Here is a 20,090-nt window from a genome sequence, read left to right as displayed (position 1 = left end):
GCACTGAACTGTTTGTAAAGGTTGCAGCCTTCCCAACGCACATATACAAAGCGCTTTTTGCAGTTTGTCTCTATCTTGAAGCAATGCTAGCACCCTTTGAAAAGTGAAAGTTAAAGTGAAGTCGCTCAGTCATGTCCGACTCTTTGTGACCCCATGAACTGGGGCCTACCAGGATCCTCCTTCCATGGGATTTCCCAGGCAAGAGTCCTGGAGTGGGTTGCTATTTCCTTCTCCGGGGGATCTTCCCGACCAAGGGATCGAACCCGGGTCTCCCGCATTGTAGGCAGATGCTTTACCATCTGAGCCACCAGGGGACCCTTTGGTTCACTCATTTTTCCTCCAGCTGAGAACATTAGGGTCATTCAATCCATAGGGCACAGTTTAAACAACATGATCGCACTTGGGAAGGTGGGTATCAGCAACACTCCCGTGAAGAACTCTAGCAGATGTCTCACTATACACTGATTCAGTGGTGTGATTCTCTCTAAATTGGGGGGAGGGGGAACTGTGGCCACTCCCTTCACTCAATACAGAAGCATCACCCCAGGGAGATTACTCCTAGCTCACAGAATCCTCCAGTGTACACTCAAGCGTTTTCTATGGCCTATGCAAACCAACCCCTTGATAACAAATTACTCAAACTACTCCATTTAAATTTTATTTAATATATTATACAACCACTTCAAGAACAGCCACCTCCATGGCAGGATATGAAAGTCAGAGAAGTGATTACGGCACAGGTAATGAGCTCCAATCATATCTCCATCTTGTCAGGTCACCTATTAAGTTCAACGTTCAAGATTATTAAACAAACAGGCTCACCCTATTATTATTAACAGTGAATGAGCCAAAGAGATGCCACATTAATATGGGCAGTGCAATGCCCTTAGGATAGCACCTCTGTTCTCAAACAGAACAGGAAGCAGTCATTTCCCCTCCTTGCTGTCTCCCCAAAACTCCCTGGACAGCCCATGACTAGATTTTGGACAAACTTTCGAGAAGCCATAGTAGAAGGCTAAATATATGATTTTTTATCTCAAAGGTTCAGAATCCTCTCAACCTGAGGTGACTTTCCCAGAGACTTGCTGACAGCAACCATCTCAGCACATTGTTGGTAGCGTTCAATGGCATTTCAAACCCGCCATTTGCCTTGGCAGTTAGGGCATATCTCTTCCACATACCAGCCATCATGTGTGCCCATGCAGCACAGCTGCTCACACTAGCCTAGGAGTCCTCAGGGCATTCTACAGTTCTGTACACAGAAAGGATAAGGATCCAGAAACACTTGTCACCCATTCTGGCCGGCAGGTGTGAAGTCCTTTAGGAAGTCAGTCCTAGGTGAAACCTTTTCTACAAAGAGCAGCATATGGCATTCAGGTAATGATCAAGACTCAAGACAGTCGTTTCTGAATTTCAGCCACTAGATTTTCCCGTTTAATGGCCACCTGAAACATAAGAGAACCCTCATGTGACAAACTAGAGAGTGATACTAGCTTCTTAGCCTCTCATTTTCTGGATTCATTTACCTCTGCAACTGCTCCCACTACTTGGGCAACCAGTAGGGAGAAGTAGGTGCTTCAGCCTGACCTGGAGAGTGTATCCCCTCAAGACTAAAGTGTTTCAAACACCTAATCTATGTCTGTTTTGTTGATTAATCTTAAAATACCCATGGAGATTTCACTTGTCCTTTTGCCCATCCATCCAATCATCAGCTATAATGGTTGCCCAGGATGGAATCTCATTCACTTCTATCACTATTAACCCTGGAGATACTTCCACAGCTAAAATATACGTATTTCTCAAAGAATCTAAGAAAGGTAGAAACACCTGGTCCCTTCTATTTCTGGCTGGCCTGACTCACCTCCTCCCTGCTGGCCACTGAACGGAGCTTGATGACCCCTTCCTTCAGTTCTTGCTCACCAATAATGACCACCAGTGGAATGCCCATGTTCTCACAGTAGTGCAGTTGGGGTAGTAGTTTAGGGTTGTTCTTATACATCAGCTCTGCCTGAAAAGGGTGAAGTAAGAATAGGGGATTTAGAAGTTAAGCATACCACTGAAATCCCAGGAGCAAACGTATCTAAAAAGTACCTAGCCTACTTGTACTTAGATACAAGATACTCCAAAGACTAGAAAGGTCTTGAGTTCCACCCTAGGTATAAGCTAGAAGTGGGCCTGGTGCATGAATTCTATATATACCTAGATGGTGTGGATTTTAGCTCCTTTATACCTTGATCCCAGCATCCCAAAGCTCTGCAATTAGCTTCAACCGTTCTTGAAGAAAGTTCTTCTGTGGTGTGGCCACAAACACTTGGGTCTCTGTAGTCCGTATCTTCTCACCAAAAATCTAGTAAAAGAGAGAGAGGAAAGTAAATAATAACAACTTCTTTTGCACTAATATTTCAAAAAAACAAAAACAATCATCAAAAAACAGTCCAACTGCACCTCCAGAAACATGAGTTTTTAACGCGTGCAGCCCCACTCTAACCCTACCAAGGACCTACCTTCATCCTCTGCTCCACAATGGAGAAGATTCGCTCTACCCCAATGCTGAGCCCCACACATGGCACCTTGTGGCCTCTGGGGTCAAACATGCCCACCAGCCCATCATAGCGACCACCAGCAGCCACACTGCCCACATTCAGTGGCTCCTCCTCAGCATGCACTGGGGTCTGTAGCAGCACTGCTTCATAGATCACTCCTGTATAGTAGTCCAGGCCTCGAGCCAAGCTCAGGTCAAAGGAGACCTGTGGAGACAAAGTTATAGTCAGTGTCACACAAGACTCAGGACGCTCAGAGCCCTAGACACAGCAAGAGGTCAACTCCCTATTCAGCTAACCTTCTCAGCAACTCCAAATAAAGTCAGGTATTCAAATAGCAGCTTCAGGTCTCCCAAGCCCTCTAGGGCCTGCTTGTTCTGGGATAGTACGGGATCCTGGAACATTTGCTCCACCAAGGATATCCCACCTGGGGAGACATGTGGGGAGAAATAAGGTCTGTGTTATACACCCAGATGTGTTTCATTCAAATTTAACCCTAATGTGCTTCAACTAGTCCTCCTCATTTTCTTTAAAAAAAAAGAAAAATCCTGATCATATCCAACCAGATTTCCCTCTTCTACCTCCATCTTTGATACCTAAAGACATAACTGATTACAGTAAGTAAAAAGGTTATTAAATTCAAACCAGGCTCTGGAACTTAGCACACTTATGGAAAGGAGCTGTTTCCGCGGTAGAAGTTATACACGGATCACCCTTACTCTGGTTCTATCACGTACCTCTAAAATAAAAACACTGGTTCTTACCATGACATTGGACATAATCCCCAATTCGATCAGCCACTTCAGGAGCCAGGCCTTTCTTTACCACCATCTCATGTCTCACATCTTTCCAAGACATCTGCACAAACATCCAAACATTAGGCTAGCCCCAAGATCCCTCTTTCTCTAAATGGGAAAGGATATCTTGTTTCATTCATTAGGTATGTCACGAGTAGCTAACACTATATTCAGCACAGTTAGAGGCAGTTTAGGAAATCTAGCCATAATCTCCACTGCACAGAAAAATTCAGGTCTTGTTTCAGAATGTCTCCTTACATTCCTCCCAGAAATAACTCACTTCTGGCCACCATCTCCTCTAAGGGTATAGGTTTGAAGGCAGGGTCTACTGAAGCGTGTCTTTTTCATTACCTTGTCTAGTTTGTCTACTGAGGAGCAGATGGCATGGAACTTGCTTTCAGGAACACCACAGACAGTAAATATTCCATCCAAAATCCGCCGGTCATTGACCTATGAACTCAATGGAAGCAACCCAAATGCCTTGTCAATGACCTCTCCATCAAAACAATGGCAGTCCCAACTCTCCTGACTCATAAAAGGGACAGAAGTTTCACAGAATGATTATATAGATATAGATATGAAATGCAACACCTGTACAAAGAAAATCCTAGAGCTACAGGCTCAATGGCTGGTGTCACCTATGTCTTGAGACAGTTTTGAGACAGCATTAGGCCAAATCCAGACTTTGCCCCTCAGTCCTCAGCTCTGGCCTCACCTTAATGAGAAAATCCCCCAGCTGCAATCCACTAAGGATTTCACACATGATCTTCAAACATTCTGCATCAGGGATCATAGGGTCAAATTGACCAGCAATGTCAAAATCCTGCAGCAAAGAAAAAGATGAGAAAAAAGTTACTGAGCAGCCAGTTACCTGGTCGTGGCCCCCAGAACTATCAAACCATGCTGCCTCCATCAGGTTTCTTACACACTGGTAGAACTCCCGGTAGCGGCCTTGGACTATGGTTGGGCTCTCCCGCCGCCATACTTTTCCAACATGATAGCGTTTCATCTTCTTCACTTTATTCATTGCCAGATAACGAGCAAAAGGGACCTCACATAAATAGGTTAAAGAAGAAGGATACTGCATCCAAAGTTTAGGCCCAGTGGAAAGGCATTAGGAAGGACTGGGGCTCTATCAATCAAATCTCATCCACTAGAATTAGAACAAGGACCTTCTTTGTCTCCTTTCTCTATACCCATGGTTTAGCAATCAATATATGTTAAATAGTGTCAAATGAAGGAATCCCTGATAGCAAGACTACAAGTTCTGTAAAAAGCAGTGGAAATAGAGATAGAAATGACTCAAGAACTTCAAGTCTGGGCATTCCCTCCCACTCAGATCAATTCTTAACTGTCTTAGAAGAGTCAAGCTTCAGAACCTGGATTTGTCTACAATTTCTAAGTCAACTTTTCTTCAAACGCTCAAGGACCACCTACATCCTAATTCCCAAGTGTCTGTTTAAAATGCAGATTGCTAACTCCCACTCCAGCTACAGAATTGAGAACATCAGGGGCTAGAGGCCAAGAATTTGCATTTCGGCAAGCTTCTTCCAGGGATGCTGACATACAAATTTTTTTTGGGGGGGGGGAGGGGGCCACGCTGCATGGCATGGGGGAATCTCAGTTCCCCAACCAGGGATCGAACGTGCACCCTCTGCATGAGTCTTACCACTGAACCACCAGGGAAGGTCACCTAACACACTATAGACTTAAATGACAATGCACTAGGACAGGCTGTGCTGGCAGAACTGCCTTCTGGAAGAAACCAGAAGTAAAGACTGCCGCCAACAAGACTATAGGGTCCCCAAACCACTCTTTTCCGGTTAGTCAGAGATGCCCTCTGGGTTTGGAGAGAGGGAAGTCCTCCAGAACTCAGGATACAGTAAGGTCATAGCGCAACGACAGCAGCTCTCCGCCCTGATCCTGCAGGTCATAGATGAGCCCACAGTCCTCTCCATACTTCTCAGTGAGCACCTCCTACAGAAGCCAAACACAAGTGCCATGTTAAAAGGAAAACTCCAGAACATAGGCTAGAAGCCCCTTGGGAAATAAGGCAGGTGAAGAAATGGGGTTCCTGCACTTTTTTCTCCTCTTACCTTTAGTTCAAATGCCGGGGTATCCAACCCCTTTGCTCCATGACGTTTAAAGCAGCTAACAACCACATCAAGAATTTTCTCCCTCACTACCATCTGCTGGGGACTAAGATCTCTGGTACCCTAGAAATCAAAAGGAGCCAGAGTGAAAACAAAACCAAGTCCATTTAAGACAAAGAGTTAACCTATATCTACAATCTAAGGTCTGGAGTTGAAATCACTTTGGGTTCAGATGACTATGAGCCCCACCCAGTACCTCCAGAATAGTAAAGACTTTTTAAAAATTAGTTTAAAAAAACGTTAAAAGTAGGGAATTCCCTGGGGGTCCAGTGGTTAGGACTCTGTGTTTAGGATATGGGTTCAATCCCTGGTCAGGGAACAAAGATCCTGCACTGTAAGACACAGAGTATGGTCAAAACAAATGAAAATATTAAAAGTGGTTGGGAAGGGAAGCAGAGGGCAGAACTCCAAGGCACTCTAATGGACAGGGTGAGATACAGGGTATTACCTTTGGGGTCTTGATAATAAAATTTGACTTCTCTTGATCAGGTTTCAGTTGGGATGCAAACAGTGCCTCTGCAACCTGGCAGAAAAAAAGTGAGATACAGATCCTCTCATTCTGGCCAGAGGAACTTCCTTGGTGATCCAGCAGCTAAGGCTCCACACTCCCAATGCAAGGGGGGCTGGGTTTGATCCCTGGTCCCCTGGATCCCACATACTGCAACTGGGAGTTCCCATGCCACAACTAAAAGATCTTGCATGCTTCAACTAAGACCTAGCACAGCCACATACTGGCAAGGATTGTGGTGTCTCTGGCCCTGTGCACCACCAACCTGCAAATATTTTTGGCCCTGAGCAATAGGAACTCTGAACACTACGCTATCTATCCTAATCTCAGCGCACTTCCAAAAACCCAGCTGTATATGCAATACATATAAGATCAGGTGTTTACCATACAAGCTTCCTCACCAAATTCGGAGTTTTCAAATATATGGAAAAGTTTAACCACCCAAAAACAATGAAGGCACAAAGAAACCCAAGACTACCACAACTGACCATCTAGGAATAGGGACTAATATGATCTCTAGTTCTGTTTCCACTCAAAGAGCAAAAAATAAAAATTGTGAATAAGATAGCAATGGTCATTAGGCTTAGAGATAGGGAAAAAATTAACTTGACGACGAAGAGAACCAGCCCAAGTACAGCCCATTCTCTTTCCTTCAAGAACAGAAAACAATGCCTGTGGAACAAACAGGAATAGATTAAAAAAAAAAAAAAAAGATTAGTAGGATGCTGTGACTGCAAATAACAAAAGATATGCACCCTGTTGGTCATGATAACACAAAGCATCTACGAGGAAGTCAACAGCGTCTTTCCCAAGGTAAAACAGAATCTGTGATTTTATTACCAGCAGACTGTACACCCTTCCAGAAATACAGAGGGTGTAGTTCATACTTTGGAGGATTCAGTTCTCCAAGCCCACAGCCCCTCCTAAGAATCCATAATCTCTGAAAACTACAAACTGGGATGAGGGGGATTCATTTTGAGGTAAATTCTAACGTGAACTCACTCTACTTATGGTCGTTAGTGGGAATGTTCACATTCGTTGCTTGAATTTTTTTTTAATGTGTTTGACCCCAAAAGGTTCAGATAAGGGCTAGTGGACCTGTACTAAAATGCTCCCTTAGTACGTAGCCATACGTAAGTCATTTAACCTTGCAGCCTCCGCTTCCTCAACTATAAAATGGAAATATAACCCCAAGCTCTCAAGATTGCTTTGATGATTAAATCATAAAGCATCCTAAAAGGCCTTAGCTCTGTGTCGATACATCTAGGGCACTAGATGTAATACGGCGGGAGTACAGGCTGAGAGTCCATGCTTTCAGACCTGGAGATCCTGCCCCGACAGACCAGAGATATCTGTCTGGCTCACCTGACTGTGAGAACGGACTGCCCTGATGCACACAGCACCGGGCGGCCGCCGGAGCTGGCCAAGCAACACAGTCCAGGCTCTCCAATGTAGGAGTCCAAGCTGGGGCATCTTGCGGCAGAAAGCAGGATTTCCGGAACAAGAGGCAAAGGACCTAAGAATGAGGCAGACACGACCCCAGGAAAGGTTACAGGACGCTGTGGAGGCGAAGCCAAGAACTAAAGATGAGATGAGTGCTTCTACACCTCTCAAACCTAACACAGCCGCTCCACTGCTCTCCGGCTCCCGTCCGGCCTCCGCACATCCGATAGGAGCCGGAAGTGATCTTTTTATTGGGCGGTGGCTCTCTAGGCATATGGGCCAACTACTCGATATCCGGAAGTCCTCCGAGTCGAGGCTGTGGCCACCGCAGCCTATCTAGCCAGCAGTCAGCTCCAGTCGGCAGCCAGTATGGCCGATCGTGCGGCTCTGGAGGATCTGGTGCGAGTTCAGGGAGAGCGTGTGCGGGGCCTTAAGCAGCAGAAGGCCAGCGCCGAGCAGGTACGACCCAGGCGGCAGGAGAGAGGACAAAACAAGGCCAGCGAGGACAGAGCGGGGGTGGTCTGCTCAGAGGATAGGGATCTGGAAGAAGGGACTGGACTGGTAAAAGCAGAACGGGCTGAGTGGGGAGGTAGTTGGTGTAGGATTTGGGGGAAGCAAAGCTAGGAGAGAGATATGGCCCATGTACTGATGGGGGGGATACTGAATGAATGGCTGGAGCGGGAGGGAGTGGCAGATGCGGTAGTCCAGCGCCGACTTTCCCTCCACAGATCGAAGAGGAGGTGGCAAAACTACTGAAACTGAAGGCACAGCTGGGCCCTGATGAAGGAAAACCTAAGTTTGTGCTCAAAACCCCCAAGGTAAATATCATTCCTTTAGGGAGCCTCCTAGAGGGTCCCTAATTCCACTCACAAGGACGCATATGCCTGCCTACCTGAACCAGATCACTGAGGAGGATCTGAAATGCTGCATAGGATACAGCAGTTGCTCTTGGCGCCAGGCTGGACTGGACTCTATCTGAGTCATTCTGGGATGGCAAAATGATGGAAGAAAGTAGGCCAGCTGGGTGCTCGGGGGAGTCTACTCCTCCTTTCACTCAGTAAATATTACTGAGTGCTTACTGTGTTCCTAGCAGTGTCCAAAGCAGTGAGTGTACCATGGTGAACAACATAGCCTTCCCTCAGAGAGCTTGGGCTTCCCTGGTGGATCAGTGATAAAAGAATTCATCTGCAATGCAGGAGACACGGGTTCGATCCCTGGGTGGGGAAGATATCCTGGAGAAGGAAATGGCAACCCACTCCAGTATTTTTGCCTTGGAAATCCCATGGACAGAGGAACCTGGTGGGCTACAGCCCATGGGTTCGCAAGAGTTGCACACGACTTAATGACTAAACACAGACACACACACACACACAGAGCTTACATCCTACAATGGAAACAGACTTGGGAAGAAAAATAATCCCACACATGGATATGTAATACAAGTTGTGTTAAGTTATGTAAAGAAATAGAAAGGATGCTCTGAGAAAAATAAGGGAGAACTGCAGAGTCTGAGGAAATAATAGACTAGTTGATCTGTAGATGAGTGGGAGACAGCCAGGTGAAGAATGTGAGGAAGATAGGTCCAGGTAGGGAAATCCTGAAGCAAGAAAGAATCTTGGTATTATCTAAGAACTAGAAAAAGACTTTATGTCTGGAATCAAATAGAGAGGGACAGTAGAGTGGAATGAGGTTGCTAGCTCAGCCTCCATGATTTCAGTTCAGGTGACACTTTCTGTGAGTTCTATAAACTGGACTACTTACCCATCATCTAGGTACCCTTGGCACTTCATAAATACTCTGTTATTGCATTTATTGCTGACTTTTCATTATTCACATGGTTGATTTAACCTGGGAGGCTGAGACTAGGTGCCTGGGACTAAATAGGTATTCAATGAATATATGTGAAATTTACTTCCACAGTAGGAGATGATTTGTCTTCCTTATGTTGAGATGTCATCTTTTAAGAGTAATTCTTTGGGCTCCTAAAATCATTGAGCTATTCTTTTCTACATGTAACTCATTTCAAACATTAAAAAGGCAGTGTAAAATCCCAAGGCAGTAACCATCAATAGCTATTCAAACTATTGAGTGAAAAGATTAATGGGGATTTATTGATAGATCAGGCTGGCTTCACCTAAACCCAATGATCAATCTTAGCATCGCTAAAAGTAGGACGACCAGATATTATATTCCACCAGATGTGATGCAATAAGAAGTACACAGCACCACCTATGAAGTGTTCTTGCCAAGAACAACTGAACCTGAATCTAATCAGTCTTCAGATCTAACTACCAGTTTACCAGAAATATGGGAAATGGAGGAACACAGGTTAAATGACCACATTGAGTATACTGTTAACCAAATCTAGAATGAGAGAAATTCTTTCAGAAAAATGACTCAATTTCCTCAAGAAGAAAGGACAATTAAAAAAAAAAAAAAGGAATTTGTTGCAGATTAAATAGTCATGAGACACATCATCCCAGTACAAGACATGAAGTTATTTAGAATCTGATTCAGACAAGCCAAGCATAAAAAGATATGACTGCAACAATTGGGAGTAATAAACATGGTTTGGGCACTATCTAAAGGGTTGCTGTTAAGCGGCTGATCTTAAGTTGTGTTGGTTGTAAGAAAGGTATTACAGTATTTTGTTTTTTAATCTTTGTATGTTAGAGAATCATACTGAAATATTTGTGGATGAAAGTGTATGATATCTAGGATTTAATTTAAAATACTGCAGGAAAAAAATGTTGGGGCTTAGTTAAAAAATAGCAGATGTTGATAGTTGTTTAAGCGAGATAGTAGATACCTGGTGGTTCCGTGTACTATTCTCTATAATGTGTGTTTGAAAATTTCCATAATGTTAAAAGAAAATGTGAATATAGTGAAGAGTTAATATCCACTCCAGTTTGTTGAAATAATTTCTTGATGTATGATTCATAGTTAACAAAAACTCAATATTACAGGGAAAGGACTCTTTTAAGGGACCTTCCTGGTCAAAATTACTTTCATAATGTTACATGCCCTTTTCATTTCATTTGCAATGAAGGTGCAAAAGCACTGATGTGTAGAACTGCTGATGTCTTAGCACAAATCAAGATGCTGGCATGGAGCTGTACTAATAGTCAGTTTATGTTCTTTACTTTCAAAAACTCACAGGGGAAAAAAAATTCAGTTTTACTTAAGAATGTCCGTGATAAAACAGTAAAAATTATTAATTTTACTCATCATTGACCCTTGAGTACACTTTTTTAACACTCCACATGATGTAATGGGAAGCACGCATAAAGCACTTCTGCTGCATCCCAAAATAGAAAAAATACTTGGTGCCATGTATGAATTATAAGCTGAACTAGCTGCTTTTCTCATGGAAAATGTTTTGTATTTGAAAGAAAAACTGAAAGATAAACTATTGTGTTAAAGATTTGGCTATCTGGCAGATCTTTTAACAAAAATGAATAAAGTGCACCTTGACACCTCAAGGGAAACATTCAACAGTATGTGTTGTCAGTAAAATAAAATTCAAGTGTTCAAGAAAAAGTTAGAACTTGTTATTTTCCACCATGAGCCTGACAGCTTCCCAACACTTAAAACTTTTTTGATGAGATCTATGGTGACATGACGGAGAAGGCAATGGCACCCCACTCCAGTACTCTCGCCTGGAAAATCCCATGGACGGAGGAGCCTGGTGGGCTGCAGTCTATGGGGTCGCTAAGAGTCGGACACGACTGAGTGACTTCACTTTCATTTTTCACTTTCATGCATTGGAGAAGGAAATGGCAACCCACTCCAGTGTTCTTGTCTGGAGAATCCCAGGGATGGGGGAGCCTGATGGGCTGCTGTCTATGGGGTCGCACAGAGTCGGACACGACTGAAGTGACTTAGCAGTAGCAGCAATGATGACATGAACAAGTATGGTTTTCTGATATCGTATAGTGAAGCATATCAACATTTGGAAGATCTGTATAACTGTTATCAAAGAACCAATATTTTCTAAATGACCAATGCATGATGTTATAAAATCATGCCTGGGTAAAATAGCCATTCCAAGTACAAGATAGAGTAACAGATCCTTTTGAATTGTAGTAAAATATAGATAACATCAAATTTGCCATTTCAGCCATCTTCAGGTGTACAGTTCAGTGGCATTTAGTACATTCATACTGTTGTATGACTATCACCGCTGTTCATCCTCCAGAAAATTTTTACCATACCAAACTAGAATTCTGTACCCATTAAATGGGGTAGTGATACCCCATTCTACCCTCCCTCCAGTTCCTGGTAAGCAGTGTTCTACTTTCTGTCTCTATGAATTCTGTGTTCCTTTTAATGGATTTTAATGTGACAGTGTATAAAAGTTCATTGATGTAGTTTTAGATTCCACATTGTAACCAATCCTTAAGAAGCTTTCCCTCATCAGATTTTGGTGTAGTTTAGGAATATCTAAAGTTAGCTGAAAAGTTTATTAAAATATTCCTCCTTTTACAATTATACATCTCTGTAAGGCTAGATTTTCTTTATATACTCAACCAGAACAACATATCACCACAGAATTGAATGCAGAAAGCATATATAAGAATAGAGCTGGCTTCTGTTAATCCAGACATTAAAGATTTGCAAAAATGTAAATCAATGCCACTCTTCTCACCAAATCTCTTTGTTTTGGAAAGTAGTTTCATTTTCCTAAAGTGTTATTTTTGTTAACATGTAATGGATTTTCTTTTTTGTTAAGTGAATTAATATTTTTAAATGTTTGCAGTTTTCATTTCAAACATGATAAATATTGATAGGAATAATCCACTTTGGAGTCCTTAGTAAATAGTAAGAATATAAAGAGGTCCTACTTGTGAGTAACATATAACAACCCAAACTAGAAGTTCTGACCTGAAAGAACAGAGTCCTGGTACTGACTGCCATGAACCTGCTGAGTGGCCTTAAATAATGATTTAACTTCTCAACATGTTCTAATTCATTTACTCAGTTCATGTCATAGGGCTATCAGAAACAAATTAAAGATAAATAGTATTCACTAGGATTTTTTTTTTTAAGGTATGCTGGGAGAGAATGAGTTAAGCCAGTTTGAGTTGCTTATATGCCTGTCATCAGGTAGATGTTTTCTGTTAGGCAAGGAAATGTTTTGTTATCCCAGAAAATTAGTTTAGGAAAATTTCTTAAGAGAACAGAGTTCCAAGAATTCGGAAAGATAGAACCAAAGTAAAAGATGCGTTTTAAAAAAAAAAAAAAAGTGTCAAAATTTAGAAAGGTGAGAGCTAATGGGTGTGGTAGTTAATAGGGAATTGTTTGCACCTGTTTTACCACTCGGTGACCTGTAGGGAAATCTAAGTTTGGGACAGAGTTTTCATTCATCATCATTGAAGTCATACTTGTATATTTCTCGACTGTATTGTTCTTTGTCTTTAAACTGCATCCTTGGTTCTCTGGCTGATTTTCACTCCAAGGGCACAAGAGATTATAGTCCCCGGCAGATGGCAGTTCGGGAGAAGGTGTTTGATGTAATCATCAGCTGCTTCAAGCGCCATGGTGCAGAAGTGATTGATACACCTGTATTTGAACTCAAGGTGAGAGATGGATGAGCAGAAATTATGTGGTGGAAGAATGGGAATACCAACAACAAAGAGGGTGGCAAGGGAGTGAGGCCCAAAGGCCTCTCTCTTATTGCAGACAAAGCTTGGTATTTTCTCCATGAGAAGGGGGACAGGACTGGCATAGAGGGAGAGGGCCTGCTTTTTATTTACCTTGGTTGCAGCCAGCAGCTTCCAAAAGAGAGCCCTTTTCAGGAGTGGAAGCTGTTATGGCTCCAGACTACCCTGAATTCTGTGTCACCTGTACCCAAGATGTTTCCTAAATACAAGCAGATCAAACATATAAAGGATAAATATGCAACCAAGTCGCCTATTGATGGACCCTGAGGTAGTTTCTAGTTCTATTAAAAAGCAGTTCTTTGCATCACTCCCTGCTTAAAACCCACTGGCTCCCAGTACATTTATAATAAAATCTAAGCTCTTTACTCAGGCTTACAAGGCCCTACATGATGTGGCAACTGCCTACCTTTCACTTCTCATCTCATGCTATTCTTCCCCTTGCCCACTTTGCTACCATGGTTTTTTTTCTGTTCCTGGAACATACTAAATGTGTCTATCATAGGGCCTTTGTTCTTGCTCTTCCCTCTTCCTGAGCTCCCTTTTTCCCTAGCTCTTTGCATGACTTTAATTTCAGAGTAAATTAGACGTGATAGATTTTCATTTCATATCTTAATTAAAATGCCATTAAATAATTAAATGCCTTAATTAAATGCCTCAAATAATCCTCTCCAATGTCTTTTCTAAAGCAACCCTTATCTAGCATATCAACCTATTTTATTTCCATTAAAGCAGCTATCACTATCAGAAATTATCTGTTAATTTGTTTCCTTGCATTAATGTACTGCCTGTCTCTTGTCAATACTTCAGAAGATCCAAGAGGGCATGGACTGCCTTTGTTCATAGATGGAGACACAGGGCTTAGAACAATGTCTGGTAATAGTGGGCGTTTATCTACAGGATAAATTCCCAGAGATAGAATTTCTGCATCAATTGGTTGTACTCATTTCTATTTCTACCAACTAGATTAGTTTTGCAAGTGCTGCCATAACAAAATACCATAGACTAGGTGGCTTAAACAACAGAAATGTATTGCCAGGAAGCTGGAAGTCCAAGATAAGCTGTTGGTTCCTTCTGAGGGTCACGAGGGAAGGATCTGTTCCTGGTCTCTCTCCTTGGCTTTTAGATGGTGTCTTTTCCCTGTGTCTTCATATTGTCTTCCCTCCTCTGTGTCCAGATTTCCTTTTTATAAGGACATGAGTTTTATTGGATTAGGATTCACCCTAATGACCTCATTTTAGCTTAGCTACTTCTTTAAAGACCCTGTCCCCCAATAGAGCCCTAATCTGAGGTGACTGGGGGTTCAATATATGAATTTTAGAGGAAATGTAAGTTGAAATCAGTCGTTGTTAGAATGGGGGGTTTTGTTTTTAAAACTTCCTTTTAAATTTTTATATTTATCTTTGTGATCACATTTCTTTTTCTCCAGGAAACACTGACTGGAAAGTATGGAGAAGACTCTAAGCTTATCTATGACCTGAAGGACCAGGGTGGGGAGCTGCTGTCTCTTCGATATGACCTCACTGTATCTTTTTAAACTTTGGATGGATTGGCCCTCACTGGGCTGGGGCTTTTTCTAGCCTCAGGTTTGAGGGCAGCTAGACATAGGTGGAATCAAATATAATGCATCTTGCAATCAGGGAAATTCTTTCTCTAAAGCAGGAACCAAACTTTGGCTAAACAGAGCATAGCTAGCCTTAGAAGGCTTCTGAAATCCTGAGTGAGACCTCAGCTTTATGTCAGGGTCCAGTTCTGACTCTGGCAGCAATCCTCTGGCTTCAGAATACGTCTCCCTTGTCCTGTCTAATGGATGGCGTTCTCCTTAATTGACCAAAAGTCTGTTTCCTTTATCTCCAAGATATATCAGAGAATCATCTGCTTAGGCATCGCTGAATAGGGCCCCCTTTCTGCTCCCCGGCCAATCTGCCCACCCCTCTGCTGTGCTCACCACAGCCCCATAAGAAAAGAGCCTTAATATTTTTTGAGACTTCAGCTGCCCCTGTGGTAACAGAGTTTATTCTTGCTGATGTTCAGAAATGTCGTTAATCTTACAGGTGGTGATTTTAACCCACACAGCATGGGGTTAGACCCCAGCTTCTGTTGGTGAGGATCATCAACTTCCAGACTGTGATAAGTGGGCCATTCTCCTTAACTTTGTCATCAGGTTCCTTTCGCTCGATACTTGGCAATGAATAAACTGACCAACATTAAACGCTACCACATAGCAAAAGTATATCGGCGGGATAACCCAGCCATGACCCGAGGCCGATATCGGGAATTCTACCAATGTGTGAGTATGGGTGCAGGCTGGATAAGGCAGCACTCCCTTGAGCTAGTAGAACCTACTGAGTACTCATGGTGTCCTGAACAAACTAGATGCCCCAGATAATGCTAACCCTAAGATTTCTTTAGTATTTTCACATACAGGACGGGGATTATTCTCCTCATTTTACATATGAGTAAACTTGAGGCTCAGGAAGATGAAGAGACTATAGGGATAAGAAGGGCAAAGTTAGGACTAGAAGTCTTGGTCCAGTGCTCTTTATATTAAACCACAGTGATAGGATGACAGCAAAGGATGAGGAAATTGGATTTGAGGTACTGTCATCCAGGCTGGTGGCAGAGCTTCTAAATGAAGAGAGAAAATGACGGAGGCCAGGTAACTCCCCCCACAACAGTGGAAGGAAATAAGGAAAAATATTGAAAGTAATAGCCCAATAAATGGGAAGAAAACCAGGGCCTGGTAAGAGACCCAGGAAGGCTGGGGTTTTCTTCTGGGCTGACAGTCAGACAGAAAATGAAGAACATGGCCTGCACATGAGTGCAGTGAGGCCTCCTTCATGGAAAGCAGAGCTCCCAGGATCCTCCCTCAAGGTTAAACCCCTGAGGACCTCTAACTACCCCTCTCCCTACAGGATTTTGACATTGCTGGACAATTTGACCCCATGATTCCTGATGCAGAGTGCCTGAAGATCATGTGTGAGATCCTGAGTTCACTCCAGATCGGCGACTTCCTGGTCAAGGTCAGAACTGAGTGGAGCTGTGGGGGGCAAAGCTGGGCCTGGCCTCTCACAGGAGAAGGTTCTGGTACAGAGGAAACAGTAGCCTAAGCATCCAGCACTATCAAGGGTCATGTAAAGAGATTCCTTATCACTATGCCTTGGGTCACCGTAGGTGAATGATCGGCGCATCTTAGATGGAATGTTTGCCGTCTGTGGTGTTCCAGACAGCAAGTTCCGCACCATCTGCTCCTCAGTGGACAAGCTGGACAAGGTAACCGCCAAACACTTGACTGTTCTTTTCCCAGGTGCAACCTTGCCCTGAGATATGGAAAAGATTAGGAGAGAGAGGGCCCTGCCTGTATGCCCACAGAGGAAGATTAGCTCCAGGATATACATTGACAGGCAGCTTCTGCTCAAGACACCCCCTGAAGAGGGGTCATACTTGCTCTGCCCTGGGGAAGCTGTCCAGGGTTCCCTGACCCTGGACATCTGTCTGCCCAGGTGTCCTGGGAGGAAGTAAAGAATGAGATGGTAGGAGAGAAGGGCCTGGCACCTGAGGTGGCTGACCGCATTGGGGACTACGTCCAGCAGCATGGTAAGAAACACAGCCTGCCTCCCAAGCAGCCATCCCACTGCCCTCACGCTAAAGCCGAAATTCCTTTTTGTGTGTGTATGCATACATTTATCGTTTTCTTCTTGTCAGTCAGTCTGGCTCACAGATCTGTCTCCCCAGGTGGAGTATCCCTGGTGGAACAGCTGCTCCAGGATCCTAAACTGTCCCAGAACAAGCAGGCCTTGGAGGGCCTGGGAGACCTGAAGCTGCTATTTGAGTATCTGACTTTGTTTGGCATTGTTGACAAGGTGAGTCAGGTTGGGATGGGAGTCTCAGCTGAGCTCCGGGGCTGGAGGCCAGCCCTTGATCCTCATCTGATACTGACCATGTTCTTGTCCCCCCAGATCTCCTTTGACCTGAGCCTTGCTCGAGGACTGGACTACTATACTGGCGTGATCTATGAGGCAGTGCTGCTACAGCCCCCAGCCCGAGCAGGGGAAGAACCCCTGGGTGTGGGCAGCGTGGCTGCTGGAGGGCGCTATGATGGGCTGGTGGGCATGTTTGACCCCAAAGGGCGCAAGGTGCCCTGTGTGGGGCTCAGCATTGGAGTAGAGCGGATCTTTTCCATTGTGGAGCAGAGGCTGGAGGTAGGACTTGGGGCTGGGTGGAAGAAATTCTGGGCAGCTGGTGGCACCTGAGCTATCTTCTTTGATCTCTAAGGAGGAAGTAGTACTGCACTGGGCAAGGAACATCTTTGCAAAGAAAGAGAGAAGACAGTTGCTGTCCTTCAGACCCTCACCCTAATACAGACCAGCTTGATGGATCTTGAATCATTCTTTCTTCACAAAATCCTTTGCTCTGGGTCCCTACTTTGCTCAGAGCTGTCAGAAATCCAGGCCAATATATCTAAAGACCTGGATCTTTCTCATAATACAGAATACTTAATATTTTACTACTCTGTGCTTGGGCACTGTGCCTAGTGCTTTTCATGCACTGTCTAAAAAACTTCTTAAACAGCCTTCTGAGGGTAGTAGTAGTAGTTTAGTCATGAAGTCATGTCTGACTCTTGGGACCCTATGGACTGTGGCCTCCCAGACTTCTCTATCCATGGGATTCTCCAGGCAAGAATACTGGAGTGGGTTGCCATTTCCTTCTCCAGGAGATCTTCCCAACCCAGGAATCAAACCCAGGTCTCCTGCATTGCAGGCAGATTCCTTACCAGCAGCTATGAGGGAAGCCCAAGAGGGTAGCTACTTTTATTATTTACATTTTTCAGGCAAGGAAACTGAAGATTATAGATCAAATAATTTGCCAAAGTTTAAGTGGCACAGTCAGAATTTGAATGCTGGCAGTCTAACTCCAGTCTTGCTCCCAATGACTCTGATACTGTCTCTAAGTGGGAAGCATGTATCTGAGGCTCTGGGATCCTTCAGATGGCTATCTTGACTCCCCAGCACCTACAGTAATGTGAGGGAAGCCCTTCGTGGCCTCAGGCCCACTTCTGTTGCTACTGTTCTTAAGTAACCTTCCCACTGCTCCCATCCTTTTCTTGAGGTCACTGTTTTCCAATTGAAGTTCCAACAGGCAGCTTATATTGTAAGAATAGAAATAGTTTTCCATAAAAAGAAACAGGCAGCAGCAGCATTCTTTCTCCCCTCCATCCACACCCCTCCTGTGGCTTTAGTGTAAGAGGTAGTCTCCTGATTGTCAATATCAGAACTGCTAGGGGTGATTGGATTGCCTGTGTGAGTGCAGAATATCACTTCCTTATGATGGATCCACAAGATAGTAGATGGAGATAAGCTTGTTTATAAACTGTACATAAGCTACCTTTGTGTGTGCTCAGTCACTCAGTTGTGTCTGACTCTTTGCAATCCCATGGCCTGTAGCCCACCAGGCTCCACAGTCCATGAAATTCTCCAGGCAAGAATACTGGAGTGGGTTGCCATTTCCTTTAAAAGCTACCTTTACCCTCCATTATTTATTCTAGCAAGTCATATACACAAGCCACTCAGTTCATTTCTTATTCTTCTAAGAGCTACTTTTTGCCCAATTGCTACATGAGAAAAGACTAGCCTGCCCTGATGGAGTTGGGGCCTGTTCTCAGAATACTGACAAGAGCCTGCTCTGTTTGCTCACTGAAGGTGTTACAAAGGGTAGCTCAGCTCTTTCTTAACTCTTTTCTAGGCCTTGGAAGAGAAGGTACGGACCACAGAGACACAGGTGCTTGTGGCATCCGCACAGAAGAAGCTGCTGGAAGAGAGACTGAAGCTCGTCTCAGAGTTATGGGATGCTGGGATCAAGGTAGAGGAGGCAAACCCCCGGGTGGCAGCACATTTGGGAATGCTGGACATACATGAAATAAAAGCTTGTCCACAGTGGCCCTGCCATTGCTATGATTTCTTGGAGTGAAGATGAGAGTGAGGGGCCCCAAAAAGGTTGTCCCTGAGGACTGCAGAAGCCAGCCTTTTTTCTTCCCTGGTCCCTGCAGGCAGAACTGCTCTACAAAAAGAACCCCAAGTTACTGAATCAGCTGCAGTACTGTGAGGAGGCAGGTATCCCACTGGTGGCCATCATTGGTGAGCAAGAGCTCAAGGATGGGGTCATCAAGCTGCGCTCAGTGGCCAGCAGGGAAGAGGTAAGTAGGTGGGCAGGAAGGGGGAGGGACATGGAATGAATGCCGTTTCTGGACTCTGCAGCCCACTCAAGACCTGAGCAAAAGTCTGGCATTCATATTAGCCCCCTAAAGGTCTTAAGGGGGTAGCATGATACTATGCTTATGGTCTCCATCCCCACATACCCTGTGTCTCTCTGGCTTCCCCAGGAAGCACTGTCTCCCCTGACGTTGTTGATTGGGTTCGTGCTCCCAGCAGAGCCAGGCCTGATGACTAGAGGAAGGCATGGGCGCTCAGCAGTGGAACACAAGATGGTCATACCACCTTGTCCTTCCTTCCTGGCCAGGTGGACGTCCGAAGAGAAGACCTTGTGGAGGAAATCAAAAGGAGAACAAGCCAGCCCCTTTGCATCTGCTGAGTTGAGCAAACTATCAGAAGAAAGCGGGACTGACACTATTTAAGGCTAAGATAAGACTCTGCATACCTACTTCAGCTTTGCACATTTCTGTCCCAACAGGAAGACCTGAAAAGTGGTCAGAACAGAGACTTTTTTATTTTTATTATGATTATTTTATTTGTAATCACAGACAAAAATGGTCAGGTACTATACCATTTTCCATATGGCTCTGGGGGCTACAGGTCCCTGGGCTACAGGGACCTGGCGCAAGATGGTCTCTTCTGCAGAGCCCTACAACCGGGTGGAGGGAACGTTCCCCACAACGAGCCTTGGAAGGTCCAATAAAATGCCTCAACCACTGGAGCCTGCCTGTGTCACTACCGCCTAGCCCTGCCTTCCTCGTCAGTCTGGGTCTCCCACTG

At 44.2% G+C, this 20,090-nt stretch overlaps 2 protein-coding genes across 4 annotated transcripts; one reads left to right on the top strand and one right to left on the bottom strand.

The window, feature by feature from the left end:
• Positions 1-645: 645 nt before the first annotated feature.
• LOC110129321 (histidine--tRNA ligase, mitochondrial) lies at positions 646-7,675 on the bottom strand. 3 transcript variants are annotated; one of them, XM_070465491.1, is made up of 13 exons: positions 7,364-7,675; positions 5,939-6,013; positions 5,434-5,553; positions 5,219-5,314; positions 4,263-4,418; positions 4,053-4,160; positions 3,689-3,787; positions 3,305-3,398; positions 2,840-2,967; positions 2,505-2,747; positions 2,231-2,347; positions 1,862-2,008; positions 646-1,445 (listed from the first exon to the last, which is right to left on the bottom strand). In XM_070465491.1, the coding sequence occupies exons 1-13, from the start codon at positions 7,469-7,471 to the stop codon at positions 1,392-1,394; spliced, it is 1,545 nt and encodes a 514-aa protein (XP_070321592.1). In that variant the 5' UTR covers positions 7,472-7,675; the 3' UTR covers positions 646-1,391. The 3 variants fall into 3 exon arrangements, with proteins under 3 accessions (XP_070321592.1, XP_020736312.1, XP_070321593.1); XM_020880653.2 differs by having other exon boundaries at positions 4,263-4,388; XM_070465492.1 differs by lacking the exon at positions 3,689-3,787.
• Positions 7,676-7,739: 64 nt separating this feature from the next.
• HARS1 (histidyl-tRNA synthetase 1) lies at positions 7,740-20,031 on the top strand. Its single transcript, XM_020880656.2, has 13 exons — positions 7,740-7,900; positions 8,170-8,259; positions 12,901-13,020; positions 14,531-14,626; positions 15,266-15,391; positions 16,017-16,124; positions 16,276-16,374; positions 16,605-16,698; positions 16,837-16,964; positions 17,061-17,303; positions 18,844-18,960; positions 19,148-19,294; positions 19,618-20,031. The coding sequence occupies exons 1-13, from the start codon at positions 7,811-7,813 to the stop codon at positions 19,687-19,689; spliced, it is 1,530 nt and encodes a 509-aa protein (XP_020736315.1). The 5' UTR covers positions 7,740-7,810; the 3' UTR covers positions 19,690-20,031.
• Positions 20,032-20,090: the final 59 nt, after the last annotated feature.

This window comes from Odocoileus virginianus, chromosome 3 (assembly GCF_023699985.2).
Source record: "Odocoileus virginianus isolate 20LAN1187 ecotype Illinois chromosome 3, Ovbor_1.2, whole genome shotgun sequence".
In the NCBI taxonomy this organism is placed as follows: domain Eukaryota; kingdom Metazoa; phylum Chordata; class Mammalia; order Artiodactyla; family Cervidae; genus Odocoileus; species Odocoileus virginianus.
The sequence above is the reverse complement of the archived record's forward strand: the minus strand, read 5'-3'. Positions and strand labels throughout refer to the sequence as shown.

What these genes read in the sequence shown, in the direction of transcription:
- LOC110129321 (XM_070465491.1), bottom strand. Translation starts at nt 7,471, where the DNA reads ATGCCCCAGCTTGGACTCCTACATTGGAGAGCCTGGACTGTGTTGCTT. An exon ending in CGTTGCGCTATGACCTTACT is followed by an intron (nt 4,419 to 5,218) that starts GTATCCTGAGTT and finishes CTTTGGATGCAG; the next exon opens with TATCCTTCTTCTTTAACCTA. An exon ending in GGATTATGTCCAATGTCATG is followed by an intron (nt 2,968 to 3,304) that starts GTAAGAACCAGT and finishes ATGTCTCCCCAG; the next exon opens with GTGGGATATCCTTGGTGGAG.
- HARS1 (XM_020880656.2), top strand. Translation starts at nt 7,811, where the DNA reads ATGGCCGATCGTGCGGCTCTGGAGGATCTGGTGCGAGTTCAGGGAGAG. An exon ending in TTGTGCTCAAAACCCCCAAG is followed by an intron (nt 8,260 to 12,900) that starts GTAAATATCATT and finishes TTTCACTCCAAG; the next exon opens with GGCACAAGAGATTATAGTCC. An exon ending in ATCGGGAATTCTACCAATGT is followed by an intron (nt 15,392 to 16,016) that starts GTGAGTATGGGT and finishes CTCTCCCTACAG; the next exon opens with GATTTTGACATTGCTGGACA.